Raw genomic sequence first — 22,933 nt, 5'->3', positions numbered from 1 at the left:
TTGATCTGGTAGGGTATTTTCCATGGTTTTGTGTCATAAATAGTGCTATAATTATCATCATTGTACACCATAGATGTCATTGCTTCCTTGTTCTATTTATCCATAGGGTAAATTCATAAAACTGGAATTACTCAGTGATTTTGAAATTTTCATAGGTGATGCCATATAGTTCTCTAATTTATATCCCACCAAACCATATTTGAGAATGTTTTTCTGCACTGTACTCTGTTCACACAGACTATCATGTTTACTGATTTTTTTTTTTTTAGGTAGAAAGTACAATTTTTAAGTCAGGATTTGTACTTCTTTAGTTATGTATGAATTTGAACATCTTTTCATATGTTTATTGGGACATTTGTAATTTTTTCTCTGAACTACTGGTATTATTTGTTTTTAATTTAATGTTTATAACCATGATTTCTCTTGAAGTTATTTTGGTTTCAGAGATCCTCTTTTTAAAAATGATTATAGGTTCCAATATTTTATTAGATAAGAGATCCTTTCATTACTGGTTTGAAATACTCTTTCATTAGATGTTTAATTTCTACATATCCCAAAGGCTATTTCAGGGACTTGATTTTGTTCCATATATCTATTTCAAATAATTTCAATTCCCACAATTTTATAAACATAGTTGTACATGCAAGTAAAATTCCTAAGGAATATTATATAGAATTATGTAGATGTTTTAATGATGTAAAGATTATAGAGTTTCAGAAAAAAAATTCATTTGTTTTTATTTAAATGTTGCTCATTTGTTATAAACGATTGGAACAATGCAAGGGAGAAAGTAAAAAGAAACCATGTGAAAAAAGTTGTCACTAATATTTGGAGACCATTATTCCTGATATTTTTATATGCTTATGTGTATGTAGGAGAACAGAAATATCTTGATAGCTAGAAATAATATAATGAAACATGAGAAAAACATATGTTAAATTTAAGTTAAATTATTTGAAACAAACTGAAGTGAAATGAAAGAAAGGGGTGAAATTTATATACAATGTCTTTATACTCAAAAATGTTATTTTCTGGAGTTCACATCTGAGGCCAACAAAGGGATTAAATTATTTACAGTTGTACCAGAAAAAAAAGAAAAGAAAAGAAAATACCTAAAGGATAAATGTAACCAAGGAGGTGAAAACCTGTACTCTGAAAACTATAAAACATTGATGAAACAAATTGAAGGTGACAGAAAAAAATGGAAAGATATTCTGTGCTGATGGATTGGGAGAACCAGTAGTGTTCAAATGTCTGTACTATCCAAAGCAATCTACAGATGCAATCCCTGATCCCAAGATGTTGTTGGTGAAAACATCCAATGTTGTTGGTGAAACAACATTCCAAGATGTTGTTGGTGAAAATACCAACAACGTTTTTCACAGAACTAGAACAAATAATCCTAAAATTTGTATAAACCACAAATACTCCAAATAGCCAAAGCAGTCCTGAAAAAGGAAAACAAAACTGGAGGTTTCACAATCCCAGATTTCAAGATAAAACTGTAGTAATCAAAACAGTATGGTGCTGACACAAAAATAGACACAGATCAGTGGAACAGTATACAGAGCCCAGAAGTAAAGCCACACTTTTACTGTCAATTAATCTATGACAAGGGAGGCAAGAATATACAGTAGGTAGGAAAAAGTCTCTTCAACAAATGGTGTTGGGAAAACTGGGCAGCTACATTCAAAATAATCAAATTGGACCACTTTTCTATAGCATACACAAAAATAAATTCAAAATGGATTAAAGGCTTAAATGTGAGACCTAAAACCTTAAATTTCTAGAAGAAAGCATAGGCAGTAATTTCTTTGACATTGGCTATGGAAACATTTTTCTAAATATTGTCTTCTCAGGCAAGGGTAACAAAAACCTAATTAAACTATTGGGACTATACCAAAATAGAAGCCTTTTGCACAACAGAGGAAACCATCAACAAAACAATAAGGCAACCCTCCTGAGTTGGAGAAGAGAATTTCAAATGATATATTTGATAAGGGGTTAATAACCAAAATATATGCAGAACTTCTACAATTTAACACTGAAGAAATAAATGCAATTTAAAAACAGGTGGAGGACCTGGATGGACATTTTTCCAAAGATGGCATACAGATAGCCAACAAACACATGAAAAGATGCTCAGCATCACTTTTCAGGGAAATGAAAAACATAACCTCAATAAGATACCTGTCATACCTGTCAGAAAGGCTCATACCTGTTAGAATGGCTAAAAACAAAAAACAAGAAAGAACAGGTGTTGGTGAGGGGTGGAGAAAAAGAAACCTTCATACACTTTTGGTGGGAATGCAGCTGGTGCAGCCACTGTGGAAAACAGTATGGAGTTTTCCCCAAAAAAATTAAAAGTAGGGTTACATATGACCCAGTAATTCTACCACTGGCTATTTACCCAAGGGAAATGAAAACACTAATTCAAAAAGATATATGCACCCCTATGTTTATTACAGCATTATTTACAAAAGCCAAGGTCTGGATCCAACCCAAATGTCCTTTGATAGTTGAGTGGATACATAAAAAGTGATATATGTATATCATTTTATGTATGTATATACACACACACACACACATTTATGCATATATATGTATATATATATTACATGACTCAGCCGTACAAAAGAGTGAGATCTTGCCATTTGTAACAACATGGAGAGACCTAGAATGCTAAGTGAAATAAGTGAGTCGGGGAAAGACAAATGCCATATGATTTTACTCCTATGTGGAATTTAAGAAACACATGAATAAAGAAGAAAAGAGACAAATAAAAAGACTCTTAAATATAGAGAAAAACTGGTGGCTGCCAGAGAGGTAGTTGCGGGGAATGGGTAAAGTAAAGGGGTTTAAGAGTACACTTATTGTGATGGACACGGAGTAATGTATAGAATTGTTGAATGATTGTATTACACATTTGAAGCTAGTATAACACTGTGTGTTAATTATACTTGAATAAAAATAAAGAGTGGCCAGTGGGTGGCAGGGTGCTTCAATCGGGTAAGCATCTGACTTTAGCGCAGGTCGTGATCTTGGGGTCTGGGTTTGAGGCCCGCATCCGACTCTGTGCTGACAGCTCAGAGCCTGGAGCCTGCTATGGATTCTGTGTCTCCCTCTCTCTCTGCCCTTTCCCTGCTCACACTCTGTCTCTCTCTTTCTTAAAAATAAATAAACATTAAAAATCTTTTTAAAAAGAGATTAAAAATTATAATGAAGACAACCTTAATTTTAGTGATCAATTACTCTTTTAAAATGGGGGTCCGACTACTCCTGTATTTTCTTCCATTTTCTTTTCACTCATTTTGTTTTTGTTTTTTTTGTTTTTGTTTTTTTGTTTTTATAATAAAACTTATTTTATCCCTTGAGATTCTTTTTTTTGTTATCACATTCACACATTTGCACAATCGCCTTGCCATCGTTCTGTATTTACTGACTCGGTTCAGCAACACTGCTGCAATGACAGTTAATTCCTCTGTGTGTGTGTGTTTAATCTTTTAATTGCCTAGTTTTGTTTTTGTTTCCTCCTTCAACCATAGTTCGTTAGTGTCATAAATTTAAGATTAGTTTTTAATTTGACACTACTTAAAGAATTCCTTAGGTGTGAGTAGGAACTTGCCTCCTATAATACCCTTAGGTTACTCCCTTTCCTTCCCTGAAATGTGTGGGCTTGGCATTATCTTCTGCTCTTTAATGTAATGTTCCTTTGGAAAAAACAAAATAGAAGGAAACAAAACCCAAAACCTCCCTCTGCTTCCTTTTTTGTAGCTGGTTGTCTGAAGAGTTGTTTGTTTATCCTTTGAATTTCAATAGCTTAAATTGGGAGATGTTGCACTTGTGTTTGTGTGCTTTTTTTCCAAATTTTTCTTAAAACACAGTATGCTCTTTTTGATACGCAGATTTAATTCTTAAGGAAAAATTTTCCAGCTTTATATTTTTTGCATCCATTTTATTTGGTTTTGTTCTTCAGAGTCCTTATACTAGCTATCCTTCTTTAGATCATTTTTTGTTGATTTTGTGTATCTCTTAGCTTGTCTTTAATTTATTCCATTTCTTTGTCTTCTTCTCTATTTAATTATATAAATTTCCAATTAGTTACTCATTGAATAATTTGCATTTTTACCGTGTGTGCATTTTGGTTCTTACCAATTCTGATTATTTTCCAATGATAGATTTTGTTCCTTATTTTGTTTCATTAGGTCTCTACAGTCTCATTTTATTCTCATTCTATTGTTTCATCATATAATCCCCATCTCTCCCTCTCTCTCTCTCTTTTTTTTTTTTCAGTTCACTTTTAATTAAAATTGAAATACAGTGTGAAATACTTGTAAGAATTTCCAAATCTTTGGAAAGATGCATTTTCTGTTCAGCTCACTTGGAGTGTCCTTTATTAATCAGCTTCTCATGCTGTATATTCCTTGTGTATCCCCTACCTGGATTCATGCCGTCCTCCTGGGGTTCTATTGCTCACCCCTCAGGGTCTGGGGAAGTGCAGAGAAGCTTATTAATTGCTCAGTTCGTTGTTCTGGAGACTTCACTTCGGACAGAAAGTACCTACCACATGTTTCACTTCTCCAGTTTTACCTGTTTTGTCCCAGCTTCTCCCTAGGTTTGTTGGTGTTAGTGAAGATAACAGCATGTTTTTGGTATAGCTTTATGGGCTTGGGACCTGGGAGAGAGTCAGGAACCAGCATGTACTCTTCTTGGTCCTGCTTGGGAAGGAATGTTCGGTTTCTTCATGTGGCCACTAGCTTTTACAGTTTGACCTGATGTAGTATGTTCTTTCCATGCTTAGTTACTATAGGGCAGAGCTCAGCAAACTACAGCCCACAGGCTAAATTTGGCCAATAACTGCTTGACAAATAACATGTTATTGGCACCACCATACCCATTCATTTACATATTGTCTGCGGCAATTTTCATGCTTCAGAGAGATGGTTAAGTGATTGCAAAATGGACCAATTTGCTATCTACCCCTTAACAGGAAAAGGGTGCCAAACCCTACTGGAAGGTCATTTTATTTATCTTGCTGGCTTTTGACTACTTTTATTTTCTTAGGCGTTAGAAGAGAGACGTATAAGGATCTTCCTTCATTATCCTCTTTCGACGTAGAAGTTGCTATAATGTTGATTTTAAAATTTCATGGAATATAGAGTCATATTTTCTCTCTTATACCAAAATACATGAAATTATTTCAAAAATGTGAGATTCGTTCATTTTATTTCAGATAAGAATGATTTTATCCTCTGAGGTAACTGCTACCAATAAGTGAAATTATTCACGTTATTCCTCTTTAATATCTTTTTTTTAAATCTTTTTCTGAATAAGAGTAACACATTTGCTTAATTATTGTAGCTTTCTTGGAAGACAATTTTATTTTCTAACTTCCTTCTTTTGCACTTCTTTAAAGGTATAAGAAGTTTAATGAGACTTTGAACAACATCGGAGAGAACGAAGGTGGTATTGATAAGTTTTCCAGAGGTTATGAATCGTTTGGTGTCCACAGATGTGCTGATGGTGGTTTGTACTGCAAAGAATGGGCCCCAGGAGCAGAAGGAGTTTTTCTCACTGGAGACTTCAGTAAGTGTTTCGAAAGATTTAAAGTCAGTTGTACTATTTTATTTATTTACTTGAAACAGATTTGTTCTAGTTCATATGTTTAACTCTATGAAAGTTAATGATTAAAAGTATCTTCAGATAGAACCACAGACTTTGTGGAATCTTCGCTTCCACGTGGTGCTGGTATCTCTGCTGTAATGTAATCCATGTGTTTCTGAAAAACTTTTATGTTCTGGAAAATCATGTACCAGAAGTAACAGAGTTTATGAAAAAAACAGTACTAGGCAGACTGCTCCAAATTTATTCAACTTTGTTAACAAGCCCTCACAAAATCAATAGCAATCTGGGTAAAAATAGTGGTGTAAGTTAAATCTCCACTAGCATTTGCACCTGGTTAGCTGGCATTGTAGTTCTTGGATCCTCTAGAGCCCAATATTCTTTTTTTGAGACCTCAATAAAAGTAGACATCTAATATAGAGGGCTAACTTCATCACTGAATTCCTTTTGGTTTCTTTTTTTTTATAATACACTCTCAGTTTTTTTTTGTTTTTTGTTTTAATTAACAAATACCTCTCAACCTTATTATTTGTGCTGTTAATTTCATTAGACAGTTAACCCTATGGAAAGCGTAGCTGGGCTAGAAGTCAGGCTTCTGGTTTACAGTCTAGTGGGAGGAGGGACCTATATGTAAATAAGTATAATACAATTTCTTCACTTTTATTCTAGCAGTATAAATAAATCACTGTATTAATGACAAGAAAGAAAGCTCAGTTCTGGAAGTGGAATAACGAAAAATAGGCCTTGGCAAAATGTTCCTAATATAAGGAAGTATCAGAATGATAATCATCCTTTAATTCCGTGTGAGTGCTGGAGTATTTAAAACTTGATTTTACCAGATTCAAAACTCTACATGTTATATATTCTGTTTATATGACATTCTAGAAATGGGAAAGCCATAGGGACAGAAAACAGAGTTGTCAGGGTTTGGAGGTAGGAGTTGTGAGCTTAGTACAGAGGAGCATAAAGGTACTTCTTGGGGGTGATGAAAATACTTTATGTCCTAATTGTACTGCTTGTTACATGACTGCATACATTTGTCAAAATTTATAGACCTGTACTCATAAAAGAGTGAATTTATTGCATGTAAATTATACTTTAAAGAAGCTGACTTTTAAAAACTTTTGGCTTTATATATGTTGTCTAAAGTAGTACTGTTTGATAGAAATATAATGTAAGCCACTTATGTAATTCAGAACTTTTAGGAGCTATATTAAAAAAGTAAGAGAAGGACAACTGAATGAATTCTAATAATGATAAATTTTATTTAGCCCCATATATCAAAATATTTTAATATAATCAATATAAAGTTTGTTAACGAGGTATTTTTGTTCTTCTGTATTCTTTTAGCTCTGATATTTCTTCATTGGGAATATTTGATCTATATTTGGACTTAATAAAATTTTCTTTACTTTTTTTAAAAAAATTATATTTTGAGAGGGAGGGAGGGAGAGAGAGAGAGAGGGAGGGAGGGAGGGAGGGAGGGAGGGAGGGAGGGAGGAGAGGGGCTGAGACAGAGAGGGGAACCAAAGATCTGAAGCAGGCTCTGCACTGACAGCAGTGAGCCCAATGCGGAGCTCAAACCCACTAATCTTTACCTGAATCAAAATTGGACGCTTGACTGACTGAGCCCTGCGGGTGCCCCTTTAATAAAATTTTCAATTTAAGAATACATACCCAGGTTTTTTCAAACATAATTAAAAGTTCTAGTAACTGAGTTGAGTAATAGCTTTAAAATTTTAATTTAATAAAGTAGTTAAAATTAAATAATATTTAAAGTTCAGCTTTCCATTTGCACCAACCTTATTTCAAGTGCTCAATAGCCACATGTGTCTACTAGCTGGCTCCTCTATCATAAAACACAGGTTTAAGAACTTGTAGTTCCCCAAATTATATAATATAAGCTGCCTGTTTCTTGAGAGTTATTGAGAACTTCATGGAAAGTTTTGAGAAAGACCCTGTGATCTGCTGACTCAGTTTAGTTTTGTTCGCCTAACGATAATCATGCAATATATTTTGGAGATAAGAGACCTCTCTCAGTTAAATTATTGTTAAAATAGTCCTTAATTTTTTTTTCTTATATACAAACATGGTTTTACCCTATAAAAATGCCTTGACTAGTAGTTTTTGTTAAAAGACCATTTAGATATTAACTTATTGTTAAGACCCTTTTTGGCATTCTATTCCATTACTTCTTTCTACAGCCATTTATAAGATTGAGAAGTATTGATTGAGAATGTTAAAATTAAATTTTTACACAGAGATACCAAAACTACTATAAGAACCTCAGTGAAAATCTGGCACTTGCATCAAGTACCCCCCCCCCCCCCCACATATTCATGATTAAACCCACTAATTAGATTTTGGAAATACAAAAACGTGGGAAAGGAACTATATGAAAACTAGATTTTGGGAACTATCATAAAGACTAATGCTGATTTATTGGAAATTGTTCCTTACCAATATAGTCGGACCATATGTGCATTTGGAGAATTGTATTTTAAGTTTATTTAGAATTTAATGCTTATATATTAAAAGTTGAATAATTAAGAAAACATTTTGTAAACAGAAAACTAAAAATCACCTACTTCCTGTTTTAATGTAAAAATGTCCTGTTAAGTTTTTTGTTTTTTTTTTTTCCAATTCAAGTTGATTTTTGAAAACCCTACCCTTTGTGAAGGTGTATCACATAATTTAAAATTTCTCCATATCCTTGGGATAGCATTTGGTGAATTATTTTTATCAAACAATATTTATTTATTTAGTGTTCAAGAAGAGTGCAAAGAACATCAGATTTAATCAATGAGCATTTATTTTTACTGGAGAGATGGGAAAGCTGATATAAGTGAAATTGTGATTGAAAATAGGAATAGAATCAAAGATAACACCATTGATACGCATTGTTCTTAGGATCATAGTGCCAAAACCCCAAATAATTCAACTTATTTTCAATTGTCAAGATTGATTTTCTTCATTTTATGTAATATATTACTTAGTTTTTTTGGAAACTTATTTTTATTGCTCTTTTCTTATGATAATATATGTTAATATTTATGTTTTTGAAACTTAAAAAAAAAGAAAATAGGAATAGACAGTATGCTGGGAAAATTTAAATGACTGATCTATTTTCTTATCTACTTGAAAGAATAGCTTTTCTGCCCAAAGTTATAGTCTCAGGGTCTTTGTATACATGATATTTCAACGTTTTCTCACTAAGGAGCTTTGACTTTTTAAAGAAAGTTGGAAAATTCAGAGTAGAACCAAAATTGGGGGTTAATGATGCACTTAAAGAATATTTCTTTGAGAAAAAAAATGTGCCTGCGAGTAGTGAGCATTAATTTGATATGACTGTGTAGAGCACAGAATATTGATGATAATGACAACATAGCTGAAAATATACCCTTAAATAACTTAACTAACTATACCTTTTTTTAACATGAAGAATTCAATGTATTTTTTTTTTCCTATTTACATTTTCTTTCTTTCTTTTGGAGAGTTGAGCAAGAAGAAAGTCATTTTTCTTTGAGCTTTTTCTCAGGATCAAAAATAGGTTAGATAATTTTACTGTTATGTCTTCTAATATATAAATTTGTACTAAACCAAAAGGAAAAGAAAATGTATATTAATTAGCTAAATAGTTACAGTATCTTTTTTTTATTAAAAAATGCATATGAAGATTAATTAAAATGTTCTTGGTAGTTTGCTGATCATATTAAAATGTTTTGAAAAACATTTAAAAACACTTAAAATCATTTAACCGTATTCATGACTGTACTTCTATTTATCAGGTGATGGGTTAAAAAGCAATAAACTCAAAAGGTCCTATAGAATTAATCTCTAACCATAATAACACTGATCATTTTTTAGAATTCTGTTCCTTACTTTGTCATGTAATGTAACACAGCTTAACTTTCTTTATATGTACTTGAAATATCACCTTAAAAAAATCCAATTGCTTCTTTACCTATTGTCAGAGATTTAAAAAGTAACAAATTTTGTTTCTATTTTTATCACCAAAGTGTAAATGTAATTTAAAACATTGCTTTTCTGTACCTACCTCTTCTCTCACCCCCCAAAGATAACATAATAAAAAGATCATCAGACACCAGCAACAAAAACCTTACTTCTACTAATGGTTAAATTGACCTGAAAAGGAAAATTTTAATTTAGTTTTTGTCTGAATGACTAGACATTTTTGATATTTTTTCAGAAGAATTTAAAATTAATGTCTAGACTTAAATTCGTATTATGAAAAGTTATATCTGTAATCAAAATACTATGATGAATTTTTCTCCTCTTCTGATTATTTTAGAAATGTACCACATTATACGTTCCTTTTCTGGTCTTGCTCAAAAAATTGCTGGTAAATAATTTGTTTTTCTGGTGTATTTTTTTGCCAACTGATTTGACGATATTTTAGGTACAACTACTTAGAATAGTCAAATACAGATGATCTTTAAGAAAGAAATTGCCCAGAATTGGTATGGAGGAAAAAAAAGTTTGAAATTATAATTGAGTTCTGGAAACATGGTTCTTCCTTTGGCTCAGTGGGGATAAAGTGATGATATTTGTCTTACCTGCTTAAACTGGGTTGCAGTAGATACTAACTAGATTGTAATGTGAAAACATTTTATACCTTATTCAGTGCAATAGAAATGTTAATTGATGAGACTGAAAAAAACCTCTCCCATTTGTAATGGTCTTTTTTTTTCTTATTAAACAAATTACTACTAATTTCAAATGGTAGTTGACTCTTGCAAGAGTCAAATGACTTAGTCTCTGTTTTGCCCAAACCAAGGCGGATTTAGCTTTTGCTATCCACATTTTTAAAACTTGGAAAGCAACTTCACTTTAAATATATTACACGTATTTTTCTTTATTTGAGAGAAAATGAAACAATCATTTCTCTTCCTTTCAGTCATTTTTTACAAACTAGCTTTTTAAGCAGCTGCAGCAGCAGCCCAGGACAGTGGATGTATAATGACATTCATCAAGATTGGAGTCTTACCACCCAAAAAAGTATTTCTGGGCAAGCCAGAAACTACTTTAAAGGTTCGAGATGAATTTCTAAAACTTTGAATCATCTTCAATACAGCACAGATTCATTCTTTAGAAAATTAAATGTGATTTAAAATATACTTGGAGTTTTGGAACCAAACCAGGTTTATTGCAGCTTGCTACATAATTGAAGAAAACTAGGTGCTTTCCAGTCACTAGATGATAATAAGTAGAGAAAAAGGTAGTAAACTACATATGTCAATATAAAATAATTGGATTCTATTTGCTATAACTGAAAACATTTCATTTAAAATTACTAAGTCTGGGAGCTAGGCACTTTTCAAATAACCTAAATGTCTATCACTGATAGACTAAAAAAAAAAAAAAACAAAAAAAAAACAAAACCCTGATTTTCATGCCTGTAGAAAAAAGGAACCACAGATATTTTTACAGAGTAGGGAGGATATTAAGGAGAATTTTTCCTGTTTCCTGGACAAAATTTATCTATAATTTTGTTTTCAGTTATATAATTCCCCAGAAGTTTACGTCATCACAAAAAGCCTTTATATTTCTTAATTCCACATGCTCTGAAACAGTGTTTGCTACTCAAAGTGTGTGGGCCAGTGTGGTTCCATGCACTGTAATTCTTTTTCAGTGATATATTGCCAGAAATTGGGATTGTAAGCACTTAGAAATTTTAGTAGCAGTTTGACTGAGTAATTTTTTTTTTTTTTTCTGGTGAATCTGATAATGGTCATACAAAAATTGGGCCATAAATTTTGAAAGTCTTCTTTTGATTTTCTAATAATACATTGTATTACATTTTACATAAGATTTGGTCTGTAATAGATTTGAAAAAAAAATTTTAAGTAACTGATTCATAATCACTGATTCACATAATCACAGTTGGGGAAACACTCATCTGAAAATTCATGATTATTTATTGGTGTAGAAGCCTTTTATGGTTAGAAGGTATAGTTCTGATGTCAACCTCCTTTGTATTCTTTTCCTTCAAATAAATGTTAGCTTTCACTGTAGTGTGGCATGTTACAAAAAAAAAAAAAAAAACAACAAAACACTCTTAATGCTTTGCAACAACAAAGGCTATAATTATCAGTTGTGGCTCAGTCCCAAGGGTCAAATTCTTCCCAGGATCAAGGGTGATGGGGCAGCCCCTGTGTGGAACATGCTGAACTCCTGACAGAGAGAAAGTACAATGGAGAAAACCTGTTATGGCTTTCAAAGCTTCAGTTTAGAAGTGACAAATGTGATTTGCACTTCCATTTCATTAACTAAATAATTTGGCCCAGCCTTATGTCAATAGGGCATGGAAGCAGAATCCTCTTTTACTGATGGAAGCTCATGAAAATTTGGGAATAATAGTATGAATGACCCCATGGCAAACAAACAAACAAACAAACACATAAAGTGTAAATTTTACAGAATTTTACAGATTCTTTGATATTCTAGTTATCATAAAGGCTCTCTTTTTTTTGGGGGGGGCGGTTGGAGCAGAGTAGAGTTGGCTTGTCTACATTGATTGTTGAGAAGGTTTTTTTCTGGAATCTCTACTGACCTCTGGATTCAAGTGGAACTTCAAGGGGTTCTCTGTGAGTGCATTTTTGTTATGTGGCTTCTCCTAAGTTTGGCTTATTAGAGATTTGTGATGTTTTTAAAAAGAAAATTTCTGGTCTGAGGACTCTTGATATTGTTTATTTTGGCAAAAGGGTGGCAACTATGAGGTAGAGGTGGAAGGCTTTAGGACTATTAGCCAATTCAGCACCATGGTGAGACATGGCCTCTTTGACATATCTAAACTTAAAATAACTAATCAGTCAAGGCTTTTGGTAGGAAGTTGTCAAGAATTTCTCTAGCTTTCCAACCTGATGTTGATACTCTCACCCCTTTTATCTGTTTTCATGGATAGATTGTTCCGTTTACATGGAGTAGAGGTTTACTTAGCTGATGTCCACTTACCAAACACACTGAATTTACTTCTGCTTGACAGGCTCACTGTAAATGATAATGACAACTTTCCCCAGGATAGTGAGCATGCATGGATAGTAAACTGTAGTCTATACATGTATGCAGTTCTGCTGCCAGTTACCTTGAGTGCTTGTTAGCGAGCCAGTTTCCCACCCCATTCAAATCCTGTGAATGCCAATTCTTCTCATTATAATTCTGCAATATAACATTATATAAAGTGATGAACTGTAAGTGTGACAGCAAAGAAAATTATTAAGTATTGGGAAAATCTCAGCAAGGACAAGTTGGAAAAAAATGATTTTGAATTAAGTATGCGCAAGTGAACTGTGAGAAAATGATATAAATCTAACAATTTCATATGCAGATTACTCTGTGTGTACCTTTTAGCTTTCTTTCCATTATGATCCAAAGGGAATTGGAAATATAAATGTTGCATTGTAGGTGTAGGTTCATTTAAGAAAGATACTACAGAATCCTAATCAGAGGACCTAAGAAGATATGCCTTTAATCTTACATCAGAATATGGGTGAATATTTATATTTCTATTTTAAGTTAAAACAAAAATTTTACTGTTTGTGTGTATGTGTGTGTATACATATGCATATACATATTTTATTCTCTGATTTAACCAATATTTTCAAAATATGTACCAACTTTTGCCCCAGTTGTGCTGGATCAGAGAGCTTTGCTATAATGTCTAATGTGATTATTTTTATAGGGAAGCATCCTTACCTCCTGGGATTTTAGGAAAATACTGTTAGAGACCTTAATGCTAGAAGGTAGATGTTGAACTCTGTGACATAAATGATAATTTTCTAGCCTCGTTTTGCTTTTTCATAAATATCCTGTTAAAAATTTATGCTGTTTGGGTTATACAATACTTTTTGTTAGGTTTCAGTTTTGGTATTTCCCTTACAGTTAATGTTTGTAAGATTACTTGGTTTATGATTGTTCTTCAGTGTTTGTCTTTTGAAATTTTTATAATTTTATCCATTAATGTGACTTTATTAAACTCACCACTTACATAAAAGGAAGGGACATAATTAATATTATTCTTTTATCAAGTTAGATATTTCCTTAAAGAAGTGTTGTTTTGTTTTTTAAACAGTCACATGTGGCCCCAAGTGCGACCGATGATAACATCTATCAACATCTCTGCCTCTTGATCACAACTAAACTATTCATTTTATATTCAAATTGTATTATAGATCTTAAAAAAAATTAACAAGGAAAACTTTGCTTGGCAGTCCTTCATGTGAAACTGAAAATATTAATTTTAATTAAAAAAAAATAATGTTTATTTTTGAGAGAGAGAGAGAGAGAGAGAGAGAGAGAGAGAGAGAGAGAGAAAGAGACACCAAACACTAGCGGGTGAAGGTTAGAGAGAGAGGGAGACACAGAATCCGAAGCAGGCTCCAGGCTCCAAGCTGTCAGCATAGAGCCCTATGTGGGGCTCGAATTCATGAACCATGAGATCATGACCTGAGCCAAAGTCAGCAGCTTAACCAACTGAGTCACCCAGGCGCCCTTACTAATTTTAATTTTGACTGACAGAGACCCACCTTTCATCATGCGTTCCTGAAAAAGTCACTTAGCCATCTTAGTTGCTTATAAATCAGTGGGAGAAGCACCTCAGATGCATTATGAAATTAGGAACCTGAAAATACCACATTTTCTCAGCAAATGTCAATGCCCTTGGATAGTAATACAGTTGTGCAATGCCACTGCCCAACAACGAAGGAGACTAAATGACTTTTGGCTGAAATTTTGTAGGCTTATTACATACTCCCACTTCTTAGTTATTTTCTTTCTTTTTTTAACATTTTAAAAGTTGAGCTATAATTCACATATCATAAAATTTACCATTTCAAAGTAAACACCTCAGTGGTTTTGGTGTACCTTTTAGGTTGTGCAACTATTATCACTGTCTGATTCCAGAACATTTCTATCCTACTGAACAGAAACATCTAACTGTTAGCAGTTAGTCCCAAATGCTTTTACGCCTGTGTTCTCTGGCAACTACCTAATCTCTTTCCTGCCTCTGTGGATTTGCCTGTGTCAGACATTTCCTATAAATTGAATCATGCAACATGTAGCCTTTTCTTTCCACCTTCTTTTACTTAGCATAATGATTTCAAGGATCATTAATTTTGTAGCACGTAACAGTCCTTTATTCCTTTTTGTGGCTGGATAATATTCTACCGTATAGATGCACCATGTTTTATTTATCCATTCCTTACTGGCAGAACATTGGGTGGTTTCTACTTTTTAGCTATTGTGAATATGCTTTTATGAACATTTGAGTACAAGATTATATATGAATATGTGCTTTCAATTCTCTTGAGTTGCCTTGGTTATTGATGTTCTTACCAAATTCAGATATTTTACTGTGCCTTGATTATTTGCCCGAAGATTCTTTCCCCCACCCTGCTCTGCACCACATTTCCCCAGCTCCCTTGGCCTCTGCTTCTCTTGAGTTGGCTTGATGGGAGATACTAATGGATAGCTTGAGGGTGGGAGGAGGGAGAAGCCAAGGAATGCCCCCCCCCCGCCCCCCCCACCAATCCCTTGCCTACCCTTCTATCTATCTAAAGTGAGGCTGGATGTTTCTCATGCAGCAGGTATGCCTTGTAGCTCTTGTTGATTTTCTGTCCTGAGCTCAGCTCCTGCCAGGCAGGGTTGCCTTATTGCCACCTTTTGTTGGATGGCCCTGGCTTCTGAGTTCCAGTAATCCTGCCTCTCCCTTAGGGCTGTTACCAGATTCCTGTTATTGCTAATCTCCATTTGAATTCTTAGTTCTTTGACCTCCTGTGTAACCAGTTCCCTGTATTAAGGTTCTTTGTTGGAAATCGGTAGCTTGGTTTCCACTCTGGCCTCTCATTGCTAGAATAATGTTTCTCTTCCATTAGGCCTGCTGAATTACACAAATATACAGTACGCTTTTCACATTGTATATTAGATATTTTAAAGCACCCCATGGTTCAGTACAATGGCTTTGTTTCTGTTCAAGTATTTTCAATAATTTTTTTTGAAAGTTAAGTTTACCAGGGCGCCTGAGTAGCCCTGACTTTGGCTCAGGTCATGATCTCACAATTCATGAGTTTAAGACCTGCATTGTGCTCTTTGCTGTCAGCATGGAGCCCACTTAGGATCCTCTGTTTCCTTCCCTTTCTGCCCCTCCTCTGTTCATGTTCCTTGTCTCTCTCTCAAAAATAAACATTTTCTTTAAAAAGTTAGGTTTACCAACTTTGTGAATTTTTAAGTCTTTTTTGTGATAAAGAGATATGTATTACAGAATTTCAGTTATTTTATTCAAAGTTCTAAAAAGCTCAGCAATGAGATATATTATTATATTCTTTCTCTGTATTGTAGCAAAATCATTATGCTTTATTTTATTTTTTTCACATTTTTAAATATTTATTTATTTTTGAGAGACAGAGAGCACAAGCAGGGGAGGGGCAGAGAAAGAAGGAGATAGAATCTGAAGCAGGCTGCAGGCTCCACCCTTTCAGCACAGAGCCCAATGTGGAGCTCGGACTCATGAACCCTGAGATCATGCCCTGAGCTGAAGTCAGACACTTAACCAACTGAGCCACCCAGTCACCCCAGTTTTGCTTTATTTTAAACAGGATTTTGATGTTTCCTCTACTAGAGATCAATTTCATCTTCATCATGCTTTGTTAAGTCTCAAACAAGTTTTCTGAGTAAGTGGTCCATATATCACTTGAAGCAGAGTAACCTGGATGTTGGTAAAATGAAGATTCCATGGTAAATAACAGATCTTCTGGGTCACAGTCTTAGGGTAGAGTTTAATGTTGATGATGCATTGCCCTCCTTTTTTGAGGATTTGTATTATTTATATGCTAGTGGCTGTTGTAATATCTTATATTCTTCCTTTTCATCTCTTCCCTTCTATCTTCATGGGGAAGTCACAGATATATTCTCTTTTCCTAGCACATAGTAGGCAATGTGCACCCTAAAAGCAGTGACCTATATATTCTTTATTTAGGAAAATTTTCTAGAAGGAGGGATAAACACATGTCACCTAGGAAAGAATCAGATGGGCATGTCACTTACAGTGGAAGGTAAGGAACAATGAAACAATTATTTCAGATTGCTGGGGTGGAGGAAATTTGGTTGTCACTGGAGAGAGTTTATTGAAGGGCTCTTTACAGAAGGCTGGTGAGGGTTAAGGGGACAACTAGAATGGGAAGCTGTTGGCTCTTTTGGTGTAGGTATGAGAAAGGAGGGGATGGTTCCTGGAACATAGAGCTGGAGTCATAAACGAGGAGTCTGATGACAGGATCTGTGGCCAGAGAGAAAGGCAGCCACAGCCAGAATGAAGCAAGGGTAGAGTGGGTGTGAAATATCTTCATTTCTCTTATGCCAGCATCTTCCATTGGCCACTCCCAACTTGCAGCTGGATACCTAGGCAGAGCTGAGGCATTCGCAGATATGTAGAGATACAGAAAGTTTATCTTCAAAGCATTCTTCCTTAGGAAATTATGTATGGATACCCACTAAATGAGGGAATGAATCAAGAAAGAGGAAGACATGGTATGCAGGAACAAGTGTCTCAGGTTTAGCAAAGAGTAAAGTGGAAAGAGAAGTTGTCATTAAATAGACAATTAGCAAGGGACCAGGTGAAGAAGACCCCATGATGTTTCCTGGGAGGAGGTTCCCTGGGAGGAAAATGGTAGAATGGAGAAACCATCTGGAAAGTTAGAAAATTTTAGGATATGAAACAAGGCTTTCAGCAGAAGAAAATAAAATTAAGTCTCAATTTAAACATGATGCTGGAAAGAGTCTTCTTTAGGTGGCTGTTAAGGATTGAATGTTTGTGTCTCCCCCACCACCCTCAAAATATGTGTTGAAGCCCTAACCCCCAGTATGATGGTGTTTGAAGGTGAGGTCTCTAAGAAGTAATTAGATTTAGATGAGGTCATGGGGACCCAATGATGGGATTAGTGCCCTTAAAATAAGAGGAAGAGAGACCAGAGCACTCTTTCTCACTTTGTCCCATGTGAAGACACAGTGAGAAGGCAGTCTACAAGCCAGGAAGAGGGCCCTCACTGGGAGCCACCTCTTCTGTCACTTTGATTCTAAACTTCTCAGACTTCACAACTATGAGATATAAAGGTCTGTTGTTTAAGCCACCTGTTACGGCAGGCCAGACAGACTAACAAGAGTCCTACATGGTCATGTTATGGGACTGTGGGCAAGCCTTTAATCCAATTTTTTACTTGGCTCTGCAATGAACAATATTTACTATAATTTAAGAAACGTTCATTAGTTTTTAACTTCTGAATTAGCCTACAGAGGTATCACTAAACACTTAGTGCTTTAATTGTTTCTGTAAAAATAATAATGCAACATTTAGGAAGATATTTTTAAAAGGCTATTGTTATATGAGTAACCATGTCCATGTAATTAAACATTACTCATTAAAAATGTAAATGAATTATGCCTATATGATAAACAGATATTTTTATACTGTTACATGTATATATACTGATATATATATATATCATATATATATGTATATATATATATATATCATTTATTTATATATCATTTATATATATATATCATATATATAAATACATATATCAGTGTAATACATCTGATATATTTACCACATGAAACAGACATGCTGGGTACATACATGCTTAATCTAGACATTGCTTTATGGATGGATATATGAAGAAGTTTATTAAATATATTCATCCTAATTAGGGGGAAATAAGTGACAACAGAGCTTGATCAGGACTGAGGTGAATGAACTATGTGCAGATTCACAACTCTGGGCACATTATAGAAGTTTGCGTGTTTGTTTTTAACCCAGGCTACTGTAATTTGCTTTCTTTATTCTTGCTATCTCAGTTGACTGATAAGTGTGCTTGGCTCCAGTGAACAAGGCCATCATCTCTAGGTGGTAGTTATTCATAGACTTGCTTCTATTTAAGAGTTTTTCTGGAGAGTCACAAGATTTTAGCCTCTGTATCAGTCATAGAGCAGGACACAGATGGTATGTTCGGTTGTCACTGGAGAGTTTCATGAAGGGCTCCTTACAGAAGGCTGGTGAGGGTTAAGGGAACAACTAGAATTGGAAGCTGTTGGCTCTTTTGCCGTAGGTATGAGAAAGGAGGGGATGGTTCCTGGAACATAGAGCTGGAGTCATAAACGAGGCATCTGATCATGGGATCTGTGGCCAGGGAAAAGGCAGCCATGGCCAGAATGAAGCAGGGGTGGAGTGGGTGTTAAATATCTTCATTTCTCTTATGCCAAGATCTTCCATTGGCCAGTCCCAACTTGCAGCTGGAGTGCATGGGAGTCTCGGAATTGCCATCTACTAACGTCAGCCTCCAAGGCCTCGAGCAGGTCTAAGAAATTCGGAAGGATCTTAAGGTGGTTCCTAGCATGGAGAAATGGAGAATCACCAGGATATAGCTACCCAGAGTTCTCTTAATATGATTTAGAGGGAACTCAAATCACTAGAGACATTTCTGAGTTTATTTGCTTCTAAGTAATCCCATCTTCTTTAAATAACTACAAGAGTGTATTATGTACATTTCCATTCAAAGAAGAAGAAAACATTTTTTGTGCATTGGTTTCTTTTTCCCTTCCTTCCTGCCTTGCCTGCACCTTCCCTGTCCCTCCTTTTGTTCCTTTCTTCCCCTCCTCCCTCCATTTTTTTCATTCTTCCCTCCTTCCCACCCTCCCTTCCTTCTATTCCTTGGATCTATCCTTAATATCAACAACCCTGAACAAGGCTAGTAACTTAAACATTAAGAAGCTGAAGGTTTACAAAAGGGTCTGGGTTCTTAGGGAAAAGAAGATGGAACTTTTTTTTTTTTTTTTTTAATGTTTAGTTATTTATTTTGAGAGAGAAAGTGCTTGTGTGCATAGGGGAGGAGCAGAGAAAAGGGAGAGAGAGAATCCCAAGCAGGCTCTGCACTGTCAGCACAGAGACAATGTGGAGCTAGGTCCCGAACCGTGAAATCAAGACCTAAGCTGAAATCAAGAGTCGACACTCAACCAACTGAGCCCCCCAGGAGCGTGGAACTTTATTTCTTAATCTACTGAAAAGCAAGCAATGAACTTTGTAACAATTTATCCAAGGCTTCTAAAATAGTATAAAAATAAGTCTATACTATTACCATTACATCTGAAATTTGGGCAAGTAAAATCCAAGTTTTCTTTTTTTCTCCCCCTGAAATTACAGAATATAATCTTAAAATAAGGTACTTACTTTGTTAACATTGTAGAATCTCCCAAATAATATTCCAATTCACTAAATACATAGTTGTATGTGAGTATATAGTGATTTTTTTAAAGTAGGTTTATTAAAAAAAAAAGATATCTGCTAGAGTCCTTTAAGTTAGGGTGTGGAATTGAAATTCAACAATTTCACCTTCCTCCCTCCCTACTTTTCTTCCCCAGAAGTAGCAGTATTTATTGAACACCTTCTATGTGGCAGACACTGTGCTAAATAGTGGAAATTCACCAATGCAAAAGGGGGAACATAACCTTCTCATCTAGCAGGGGAAATGGCTGGTGTCCTTTTAACTAGCAATAATTATCTAAGGTCACCTAGTCATAAAATTAAATTGAGATTTTGATATTATTCTAAGATAGCACTTTATAAAGATATTTTAGGAAATAAAGAATTATATAAAGTTTTTTTTCCTAAGCAGTTTCTAAAGTTGAAACAGCTCTTAGAATATAATTTAGTAATAAATAATGTACTCTTTCACGATAGTGGCTTTTTTAAAGGATTTATTTTATTGCTTATTTATTTTGGTGATTGTGTGTATTTTTAAACCAAAAGTATGAAAATGAAACTTTTGAGGTATATTTCCAGAGAATCTGTAATTGATTTAAATGATACATGAGACATTTTTTGTCAAACTGAAGTGAGCTAGAAAAAATCTCTTAGAATAGCTGTATTTAGATTTTAATGAAACTAGGCAGAAAGGAGACTAAAGTGAATTTCCTTTTTAGTCTTTTAAATGAAAAAGTGCATCATTTGTCCTATATATCTTATTCATCATCAGTCATAGCAAAGCATTCATTCCCATGAGAGAGATAATGGATTCAGAGAGCCGAGAGGAATGGAAGATTGTCATTCAGTGCAGATGAGTTTTAGTAATATTTTTATCATGAGAAATTGGGTTGCAGAACCTTAAGGTTTGGAATTAAGTTGCCATAGATATATTTAATTAAAAGTAGATTGCTTTAACCTTTCTTTAAGTTAGAAATAGGTTTAAAATCTTAAATTAAATTTATGGTTAGTTTGTATTTAACTTGTATTCAGGACTTGCCTTTAATAGGGATTCTTTATAAGATTTAGCCCCAAAAAGGTACATTTTAATTGAACAATTACAGTGAACATATAAAGAAAGTTTCTGAAAGGATGTTATAACTTTGTATATTGGATCAAAGTACGGTTTACTTTTCTGCTGATGGAGAAAGTAACCAAACTAATCAAACCAAACTAAAAACTGAGACCAAAAGTGGGCTCTGCCTCCTGAAACCTCCTAATACCTCATCAACACAACTCCTTCATCAGCATGAATCATATTTTCTAGTGTTTTATTGTTATCACCTGATGGGTTGGTTTCTCATCCATAATACTGTTCAGTGGATAATACTTTTCTTTTTTTTTAAATTTTTTTGTTTTCAACGTTTATTTATTTTGAGACAGAGAGAGACAGAGCATGAACAGGGGAGGGGCAGAGAGAGAGGGAGACACAGAATCTGAAACAGGCTGCAGGCTCTGAGCGGTCAGCACAGAGCCTGACGCGGGGCTCGAACTCACAGGCCGTGAGATCATGACCTGACCCGAAGTCGGACGCTCAACCGACCGAGCCACCCAGGCGCCCCAGTGGATAATACTTTTCTAGAAGTTATAGTATCTGAAGAATGAAGTTACCAAAGTAGAAAAGCAAATGAGCATATATGTGTATATGTACACATATACATATTTATACATTTATATACATACATATCTGTGCCAGATTTATGAACCCTGATAACAGAATCAGTTTTAGGTTAATTAGAGGAAATTAGAGTGCTCCAAGCTCAATCCTTCGGTCTTATCTAATTGTGTATTCTTCATCCAAAGCATTAGAAAAAAAATGTAAGTTAAATAAAGACGAACATGTAGTCAGCTACTAATCTCGACCATGGTTCCGAGCCCTGGAAATGCATCCCCTAATTTCAGGACATTGTTTACCCCTTGTTCTGAGCAGACACTGAAGTTTGGGCTATGTTTTGGGCCATGCTGGTTCTCTCACTTGAGAAAAGCAGAAGGAGTAGAGATAGGGGACAGAACTGACACCAATTGCTGCAGCTCTGGTCTGTCACCAGTCTTGTGGTTCCTGTCAGTCAACTTTTTTCTAAAGGTTACAAAGTCAGAAGAGGGGCATTATCATAGATCTACTCAGATGCTTTATAACTTTATTCTTCCTGGGAATTAAAACTTTTTTTAAATAGGTAGGTCATGCTGACTAGCACAAAAGTCTCTCAGATTAATTGTACGTATTAAATCAAAATAAACTCTGTCAAAAGGTAAGTCTATTCACTGTAACTTTCATTTCTTTTTTAAAGGAAACGCTTCTATAGAAAATAGTCCATATTTGTTCTCCTTTTTTCTCCTCTCTACAGGGTGAGGTAATCACAAACTGCAATCTCCTATAAATATACATTATTACCCAGAAGGTAATTGCCACATTATATAGTCGTTAATCTTTTCTCAATGAAGATAAAGATTCATTCACTCTTAGAGGCTTAGTAAGAAAGCATGGCCATGTTAGGCAGACAGAAAATGGGAGTTCATTGTTGTTGTAAGCATATAGATTATCCCCATCTAGACTTTGCTGTTGTTTTTTTTTTTTTTCCCCACACCTTCATCATCAGCCATGTAAGAAGAGCCTGTTATGTACAGTGTTGTATAGCAAGTAAGATCAGATGAAAATGTGTATGTAAGAGCTCTTAGCATAGGGCTTGACACTGTGTACATTCACAATAAATATTTCTTTACTAACTCATTTTTGTCTTTGGCATTTTCCAATTTAAATGAAGAATATGAATATTATTGTCTAGTTTGTCAAAATATGCCCTTGCCGGGTTACATTTTGAAGCTGTGGACTCTCTTGCTAGGCTCACTGGTGGTGGTATTGGTGGTAATTGAAAGCATAACATTTCTTTTCTATGGAATAAGTAGACTGTACCTGGTAAAATCTACTCTTAAGTTTCTCCAGGATAATTCCTTTCCTATGGATATTGGATTCATCCCTTCACCAAATATTTCAGTATTTTGCTT

General features: G+C 34.6%; 1 protein-coding gene across 1 annotated transcript in view; it reads left to right on the top strand.

Moving 5' to 3' along the window:
* The window catches only part of GBE1 (1,4-alpha-glucan branching enzyme 1), a 267,734-nt gene that overhangs the window by 48,175 nt on the left and 196,626 nt on the right, over window positions 1-22,933 (top strand). Inside the window, exon 2 of the mRNA XM_078452902.2 lies at window positions 5,417-5,586. Within this exon, the coding sequence (XP_078309028.1) occupies window positions 5,417-5,586 (170 nt within the window). The remainder of the gene's footprint in view (window positions 1-5,416; window positions 5,587-22,933) is intronic.

The sequence above is a fragment of the Panthera onca genome, chromosome C2 (genome assembly GCF_046562875.1).
Source record: "Panthera onca isolate mPanOnc1 chromosome C2, mPanOnc1 haplotype 2, whole genome shotgun sequence".
NCBI lineage: Eukaryota > Metazoa > Chordata > Mammalia > Carnivora > Felidae > Panthera > Panthera onca.
Note: the sequence above shows the minus strand (reverse complement) of the source record. Positions and strands in the feature narration are given on the sequence as shown.